This window comes from Podarcis liolepis (genome assembly GCF_965112155.1).
Source record: "Podarcis liolepis genome assembly, chromosome: 7".
Lineage (NCBI taxonomy): Eukaryota > Metazoa > Chordata > Lepidosauria > Squamata > Lacertidae > Podarcis > Podarcis liolepis.
In genome coordinates, this window is record NC_139561.1 from 76,830,906 (window position 1) to 76,839,699 (window position 8,794).

Consider the following 8,794-nt stretch of genomic DNA (forward strand, 5'->3'; position numbering starts at 1 on the left):
TTTACATTTAAAAAATAACAACAACACCAGCACCATCCAATAACAGCAGCAGAAAGGTTTGGCAGCCAAACTAATAACAAACAACTTCATCATAATCCATCAAAAGCTGGGTGGGCAGGGCAGTGTTTACCTGGCACTGAAAAGATGTCAAGGAAGGCACCAGGCAGACCTGACTGGGAAGAGTGTTTCACAAATCCGCTCAACTTCCCAGTGAGGAGGAGTTGCGATAGACCACGTGGCCACCCACTCCCCTCCGGGGCAGGTATCCCCCGGAGGTTCCCAGCCACATCATTCACCTGCCAGCCAATCCGCTGGCTGGGGGACGCGTGGCTGGGCCCCATTTAAACTGAGACGCGAGCCGGAGAGCTTCCTCTTGGCTCACTTCCTCAATCTCCCTCCCTATTTTCAGGTTTTGAATTTGGCCTTCCTATGGACCTCGGCTGGTCGCCATTGAAGGGCCTGGTAGGAATTTTTCCACTTGGCAAATTGGCATGTGGCATTTGGTTTTTGCCTACCTTGTAGCAATCATCACAACTGTGTAAGGTTTGGTGGTTAGGCATTGTTTGATCTTATGATGGAGGAGGGGAGGTGTGGCCATCACCTGCCCCTCCAAGCTTAAGGGTATTCTGTTAAAGGAATCCGGGGGTGTGGATCTTGTCCAAAATCTGGGGCTGGGCTAGGGCCATGCCATGACCCCTTCGGGAACCCAGGGGGAGCTTGAGTTGGTTTGCATCAACAAGGCTCCCCCTACTGGTGGTTGACCCTTACTGGACTGGGCATGATGGGCAGGAGTCGGATATAGTCGGGTCAATTCCAGTGCCTAAGCCAATACCACTCACATTCTGTAACTAATAAAGTTGTGGCCTAAATTTGCCCAATAACATTAACCTAATATCTGTGTCCTTGTGTCTTATTCATCAATGAGGGGGTGGTCTCGGGGTCTCAACACGCAAACGGAGAGCCACAATGAAAAAGACCCTCTGTTTATTTTTGTTCTTGTTTTCTCTTGCCCTCTTTTGCCGCTCAACAGTTTGGCGGTTATTTGCAATTATATTGGGTTATATCATTGGTTCATTTAGCTCCCTGCTGACAGAGAAAGCACTTGTTAGCTCAGTTGGTTTGATCCCAATATGGGCCATCTGCATATTCCTGCATTTCAGGGGGTTGGACTAGATGACCCTTGAGGTCCCTTCCAACTATGATTCTATGACAGGCAATCAAAATGTGGTATCTGAGTGAGTATGGGTTTCTCATTTTTCCAATCTTTAAGTTCAAGTCCTCCACATTTCCATATCAGTTTGTGAATTTTTTAAAAAGTACTTATGAAAATGCAGTTTTGTCGATATGTGCATTTATATGCACACTGTGATGTTTTTTATTTAAAAAAACCTTGTGAAAATTCATCAGCATTTTAGTGTGAATTTCTTCTAAAATGCACTTTTATACCCCCCCCCCCACCAAAAATAATAATTTTTTCATGTTATTTTCACTGGCATGTGCTATCTATATTTGCTTTAACCTAGTACATGTGTTTTGCGGTAAATTACTTGACTGGAGCCCTGCGTTGCAAAATTTGGAGGCATGTGAATTTCAAAGGATGGCTGTGTTTTGGTTCTTTCAGAAAGTGCAAATTAGGGAGGCTTGCTTAGAAATGCAAACTGAATCGAACTTCTCCCCCACCCCTATGTGGGCACTTGCCTCCAAAGTCCTACCCTGACACCGTCACTCCAGAGAAAACATTTTCCTCAGGGAATGTGCAGGCGACCTTGGAACGGACAGCTCACGGAAGAACCCCGACCAAACCTAAGAGGAGGCGTGTAGTGATGATAGGGGATTCCCTACTGAGGGGAACAGAAGCAGTGATCTGTGGGCCTGACAAGATGTCTCGGGAATTGTGCTGTCTCCCCGGGGCTAAGATCCAAGATGTAACTGAACGACTGCAAGGAATCATAAAACCCACTGACAAATACCCCTTCCTCTTGGTTCATGTGGGAACCAATGACACTGCAAGCAATAGCCTCCAGAAGATCAAAAGAGACTACGAGGCTCTGGGCAGGAAATTGAAGCAATTAAATGCACAAATTGTCATCTCATCTGTCCTCCCAGTTGAACGACGTGGCCCAGGGAGAGAGGGAAAAATAGTGGAAGTGAACAGCTGGCTTTGCAAATGGTGTAAACAGGAACGGTTTGGATTCTTAGATCACGGACTGCAGTTTCTTGAAGATGGACTTCTGGCAAGCGATGGGCTGCACCTCACAACGGTTGGGAGAAATGTTTTTGCCAAAAATCTCAGAAACCTCATCAGGAGGGCTTTAAACTGACTAATGGGGAGGGAGACAGTGCTTCTGAAGGTAGGAGTCTATCAATTGATGAAGATGATCATCCAAATGTCATAGACCAAAGGAGCAAACAGCACACAGACCTAGTGGTGGGAGGAAAAAAATCCTTAAATAAGAGCCACGGGGGAATGATTAATGGACTTCAATGTCTGTACACTAATGCGCAAAGCATGGGAAATAAACAAGATGAGCTTGAGCTCTTGGTACAGCAAACTAAATATGACATAATAGGCATCACTGAAACCTGGTGGGATAAGTCCCACGACTGGAATGTAATAATGGGGGGATACAATCTATTTCAGAGAAACAGACCAGACAAGAAAGGAGGAGGAGTGGCGTTATATGTCAGGGCTGTGTATACCTGTGAAGAGATCCAAGATTTAGAACCTCAAAGCCAAAGTGAGAGCATTTGGGTCAAAATTAAGGGAGAGAAGAATAACAGTGACCTCATTGTGGGAGATCCCCAAGCCAAACGGAGGACATAGATGATGCCTTCCTGGAACAGATGGCCAAGCATGCAAAAGGAAGGGAGATAGTAGTAATGGGGGACTTCAATTACCCGGATATTTGTTGGATGTCAAACTCAGCCAAGAGCATAAGGTCAAACAGATTCCTCACTGGCCTTGCAGACAACTTCATTGTCCAGAAAGTGGGAGAAGCAACAAGAGGAACAGCCATTTTAGATCTGGTCCTAACCAATGTTGATGACCTGGTTAGTGGGGTAGAAGTGGAAGGATCATTAGGCGCGAGTGATCATGGTTTTCTGAAGTTTACTATACAGCGGAAAGGAGCAGCCAAGCATACTAGGACTCAATTTCTTGACTTTAAGAAAGCCGACTTCATAAAACTTAGGGAAGTGCTGGGTGAGATCCCATGGACAGTAATACTAAAAGGAAAGGGAGTTCATGATGGCTGGGAGTTTGTTAAGAGGGAGGTACTAAAAGCACAACGTCAGGCAATACCAATGAGACGGAAACATGGAAGGTGCCAAAAGAAGCCAGGGTGGCTATCTAAAGAACTTTTAACTGAGTTAAGATTAAAAAAGGATGTGTACAAAAAATGGAAAAGGGGGGAAACCACCAAAGAGGAATTCAAACAAATAGCCAGCACGTGTAGAGACAAAGTCAGAAAAGCTAAAGCACAGAATGAACTCAGGCTTGCTAGAGAGGTTAAAAGCAACAAAAAAGGCTTTTATGGGTATGTTCGTAGCAAAAGGAAGAACAAACAGTGGGGTCACTCAGAGGAGAAGATGGTGAAATGCAAACAGGGGACACAGAAGGGGCTGAACTCCTCAATGCCTTCTTTGCCTCAGTCTTCTCCGATAAAGAAAACAATGCCCAACCTGAAGAATTTGGAGCAAATGATTCAGCAAAGGAAACACAGCCCAGAATAACTAAGGAGATAGTACAAGAATACTTGGCTAGTTTAGATGTATTCAAGTCTCCAGGGCCAGATGAACTGCATCCAAGAGTATTAAAAGAACTGGCAGATGTGATCTCAGAACCACTGGCAGTCATCTTTGAGAATTCCTGGAGAACAGGCGAAGTCCCGGCAGACTGGAGGAGGGCAAATGTTGTCCCTATTTTCAAAAAGGGGAAAAGAGAGGGCCCAAATAATTACCGCCCAGTCAGTCTGACATCAATACCAGGGAAGATTCTGGAGTAGATCATTAAGCAAACAGTCTGTGAGCACCTAGAAAGGAATGCTGTGATCACCAATAGTCAGCATGGATTTCTGAAAAATAAGTCATGTCAGACTAACCTGATCTCATTTTTTGACAGAATTACAAGCCTGGTAGATGAAGGGAACGCAGTGGATGTAGCCTACCTTGATTTCAGCAAGGCATTTGACAAGGTGCCCCATGATATTCTTGTAAAGAAGCTGGTAAAATGCGGTCTTGACTATGCTACCACTCAGTGGATTTGTAACTGGCTGACTGACCGAACCCAAAGGGTGCTCATCAATGGTTCCTCTTCATCCTGGAGAAGAGTGACTAGTGGGGTGCCACAGGGTTCTGTCTTGGGCCCGGTCTTATTCAACATCTTTATCAACGACTTGGATGATGGACTCAAGGGCATCCTGATCAAATTTGCAGATGACACCAAACTGGGAGGGGTGGCTAACTTCAAAACGACCTTGACAGATTAGAGAACTGGGCCAAAACAAACAAGATGAATTTTAACAGGGAGAAATGTAAAAGTATTGCACTTGGGCAAAAAAAATGAGAGGCACAAATACAAGATGGGTGACACCTGGCTTGAGAGCAGTACATGTGAAAAGGATCTAGGAGTCTTGGTTGACCACAAACTTGATATGAGTCAACAGTGTGACGCGGCAGCTAAAAAAGCCAATGCAATTCTGGGCTGCATCAATAGGAGTATAGCATCTAGATCAAGGGAAGTAATAGTGCCACTGTATTCTGCTCTGGTCAGACCTCACCTGGAGTACTGTGTCCAGTTCTGGGCACCATAGTTCAAGAAGGACACTGACAAACTGGAACGTGTCCAGAAGAGGGCAACCAAAATGGTCAAAGGCCTGGAAACGATGCCTTATGAGGAACGGCTAAGGGATCTGGGCATGTTTAGCCTGGAGAAGAGGAGGTTAAGGGGTGATATGATAGCCATGTTCAAATATATAAAAGGATGTCACATAGAGGAGGGAGAAAGGTTGTTTTCTGCTGCTCCAGAGAAGCGGACACGGAGCAATGGATTCAAACTTCAAGAAAGAAGATTCCACCTAAACATTAGGAAGAACTTCCTGACAGTAAGAGCTGTTCGATAGTGGAATTTGCTGCCAAGAAGTTTGGTGGAGTCTCCTTCTTTGGAGGTCTTTAAGCAGAGGCTTGACAACCATATGTCAGGAGTGCTCTGATGGTGTTTCCTGCTTGGCAGGGGGTTGGACTCGATGACCCTTGTGGTCTCTTCCAACTCTATGATTCTATGATTCTATGTCTGCCTGCCTCTGAGGCCTCCTCTCTACACTGATGGCCCTGATTGTGGTGGCAGATGTTTCAGAAAGATGGCAGAGAAGGAGACAGCCGGTGATGAGCGTGATAAGAAAGACAGTTGGGGACTTGGTGCATTTTGCACGGAGGGGAGAGCAAAAGAGAAGAGGGCTGCCGAAGAAGACTTCAGAAAGCTGGAGAGAACAGCCAACAGTTCAGTAACAAAGACCACCCAATGTCTAAGGTACGAGATCCAAGGTTATGGGAAAGGATGGAAAGGGAGGGAAAGGCCAATGGGAGGTGTCTCAGTACTCCAAATGTGGATGCATAACAGAGGGTAGTAGCTGGATATAAGCCCAAGCCTGGTTTCCCAGGCCAGATTTAACATAAGAATCTAGTAAATGGGTCAGATAGTCCAGCAATTTGTCACAAGAACAAACCAGTTGCCCATGGGAAGCCGGGATGCAGGGCCTGAGTGCAATTCCCAGTGACTGGCATTCAGAAATATGCTGCCTTCATCATGCAGAAGGTTCCAGCTTCAATCCCTGGCTTCTCCAGGTAGTACTGGAAAAGATTCCTTGTCTGAAATCCCAGAAAGCTGTTGCCAGTCAGTGTATACTAGTCTGGATGGGACCTCTATAAGTCCCTGTAGAAATGACATGGAATTGTTCCAGGCCATCTGGGCCTCTGTGAATCTCCCTTTTGATTTATAAGTGTGAAATAAATAACAATAACAACCTGTGATTGTAAGTTGCTTTCAACTGTTTTTAACATTGTGTTTTATTGCTGTAACCTGTCCTGGGACCTTAGGACAAAGGATGAAGGCATCTTACTATGACGGTTGTGGGAGAACATAGGAATCATGGCTAGTAGCCACTGATAGTTTTCTCCTCCATGAAATTGTCTAGCCATGGCCATCACAACATCTTCTGGAAGCGTGTGACTCGGGGATCTTGTGTGCCTGTGGCTCCAGGTTTCTTGGGGATGAGACTGTCAACTATCCACCTATCAGTTTAAATCAGTGTTTCCCAAACTTGGGTCTCCAGCTTTTCTTTTCTTTCTTTGGACTACAGTTCCCATCATCCTTGACCACTGGTCCTGCAAGCTAGGAATGATGGGAGTTGTAGTCCCAAAACAGCTGGAGACCAAGTTTGGGAAGCACTGGTTTAAAGGAATAATATTGTGGACGACGCTGTACCGAAAATTTCTGTTATGTTCCCCCACCTCCCATCCAACCGTTCTCAGAACTTAACTCAGAAATTAAGTCAAGTTTCACACCTCAGATTCAAAATATGGACTTGGGAACTGGAATTTCTCCATGAAAATCGGACACCAGTTTGAAATCTGCACACACACCCTTCCTATTCATTCCAGTTCTGTGATACCAATATGGCATTTGTGTGGGTATTTTGTTTTGTTTCAGGCCAAATAGAGAGAGAGAAAGAGAGAGAAGTGGTAAGTGAACCTGAGAAGGGATGGATCTTCTCCCCTTCTTCCAACCTGACAATGACACAGACTTTCCACCACCCACCAACAGCGACGTGTTTGACTACAACTGGACAGAAGAATGGCTCCTAGACCCTCCCTCTGATAATGCCCACATTTTGGCAGCAATGAGAATGTTTTCCTTGACAATCTACACCATCACCTTGCTCTTGGGGGCCACGGGCAACGGCCTTGTTATCTTCCTCACTGGTTTCCACATGAAGAAGACGGTTACCACCATCTGGTATCTCAACTTGGCTGTGGCCGATTTCATCTTCACCCTTTGCCTCTCCACCGAGATAGCTTACGTGTCTCTGGGTTATCGCTGGACTCTGGGGAGGCTGATGTGCAAACTCAACACCATGGTTCCCCTCTTGAACATGTTTGCCAGCGTCTTCTTCTTAACAGCCATCAGTGCTGACCGCTACGCTGCTGTGGTCCACCCGGTTTGGGCCTTGAACCACCGCAGTCTCCAGCTTGCTTCCCTGGTGGCTGTGTTCGTCTGGGTAGCAGCCTTGGCTCTCAGCATCCCGTACTTCAGCTTCCGCGACACGGAAGAGCTAATAGATGGCACTATACATTGCATCTACAGCTTCCATTTGCAGGATGAGGGCAGCCTAAGGACACACCGTCTCATGGTGCTTGCTGAATTCGCGCTTGGCTTCCTAATCCCCTTCGGCATCATTCTGGCCTGCTACTGCGCCATCATGATCAAGCTAAGGGGGAAGATCTTTGGCCAATTTGGACGATCCTTCAAGATCATAGTGGCAGTGGTCATGGCCTTCTTCTTCTGCTGGTTCCCCCACCACCTCTTCTCCATTCTCGAAACACTGGAAGACGATAGCCTTCAAATGCAAACCACCCTAGATATTGGCACCCCACTGGCTGAGGGCCTGGTCTGCCTCAACAGCTGCCTCAATCCCATTCTGTATGTCTTTGTCGGGTCCGACTACAAAAAGACCAGCCGCCGATCCCTCTTCCTGGCCTTTAAAGGAGCGGTCAACGACAAGTGGGCCTTCACACCTTCTTTCCCCAGCAACAGAACCTCCAGCTCCACTTCAGGAGTGGAGTCCAGCATGGTTTGAGACTTCCTTTTCGCAAGTTTATGTGTAGTCCATGTTCCTTAAACAATAAACCTGTTTATTGTTTTCTGTACATTCAAATGTAAGATAAAATATATGCAAAGGGACTTGACAGGAAGTCAGAGTTGAAGAAAAGATTTTGGAAGATAAAAGGGGGAAAAATATTTACTTTCATTGTTATTATTTTGTGTGCAGGTGTGGGTGTGTGGGTGTCTCCACATATGTGTGTTGTTGTATGCAATGTTTGGGAGGAAATAAGACAGTAAATAACAAATAACAAACTAAATATTGATGTATGTAATTTTTATTTCTTAATTATATTTAGCGGTAGTATGGCTGTATTGTTTTTTGTAACATAAAATCATTCAATAAAAATTATTAAAAATAAAATAAAACATGTGTAGTCCATGTTCCTTACCCACCCAAAAAACTTCTGCCTGGTTTTGCAAACTAAACAAATTAGGGGATGGGTTGCTACCAGAAGACCTGTTTCTTGAGCATTCATCCTGATCTGCTTGCAGGAAGATATGACAACACTGACTACAGAATGAGCATTCATTCTCATTTGTTTGTGGAGAGGTAAAATGATGTTGTGTCAAGGCAAGTGTTACAGGCTGTCTCCCCAGCACTTTCCTTATTACAAGGAATAGGGGGATAGGGGGTTGTTGATTGCACAATTTGAAATTGCCAGTTTGTGATTGGACTCCATGAGCGTAGCCAAGGGGGGACAGGGGGGGCAGTTGCCCCCCCATCAAGTAAAACAATAGCAATACTTAACTAACTGACCAAGCACATCGATTTTGCCCCCACTAACAAAAGTCCTGCCCCCCCCCCAACAAAAATCCTCGCTACGCCCATGATTGACTCCCAGAGTGTTGTCATTTTCAGGTGGAAAAGTCCTGTGCAACTTGACAGAGATCTCTGTTAGACTCCAGAAAGAGCCT

At 45.5% G+C, this 8,794-nt stretch overlaps 1 protein-coding gene across 1 annotated transcript; it reads left to right on the forward strand.

Annotated features, from left to right (window-relative positions):
• Window positions 1-5,432: 5,432 nt before the first annotated feature.
• On the forward strand, window positions 5,433-8,192 carry LOC310710509 (C3a anaphylatoxin chemotactic receptor-like). The gene is made up of 2 exons (XM_083511379.1): window positions 5,433-5,527; window positions 6,707-8,192. Exon 2 carries the CDS (start codon window positions 6,759-6,761, stop codon window positions 7,851-7,853), a length of 1,095 nt encoding a protein of 364 aa, XP_083367505.1. The 5' UTR covers window positions 5,433-5,527; window positions 6,707-6,758; the 3' UTR covers window positions 7,854-8,192.
• The last annotated feature ends 602 nt before the right edge of the window (window positions 8,193-8,794 follow it).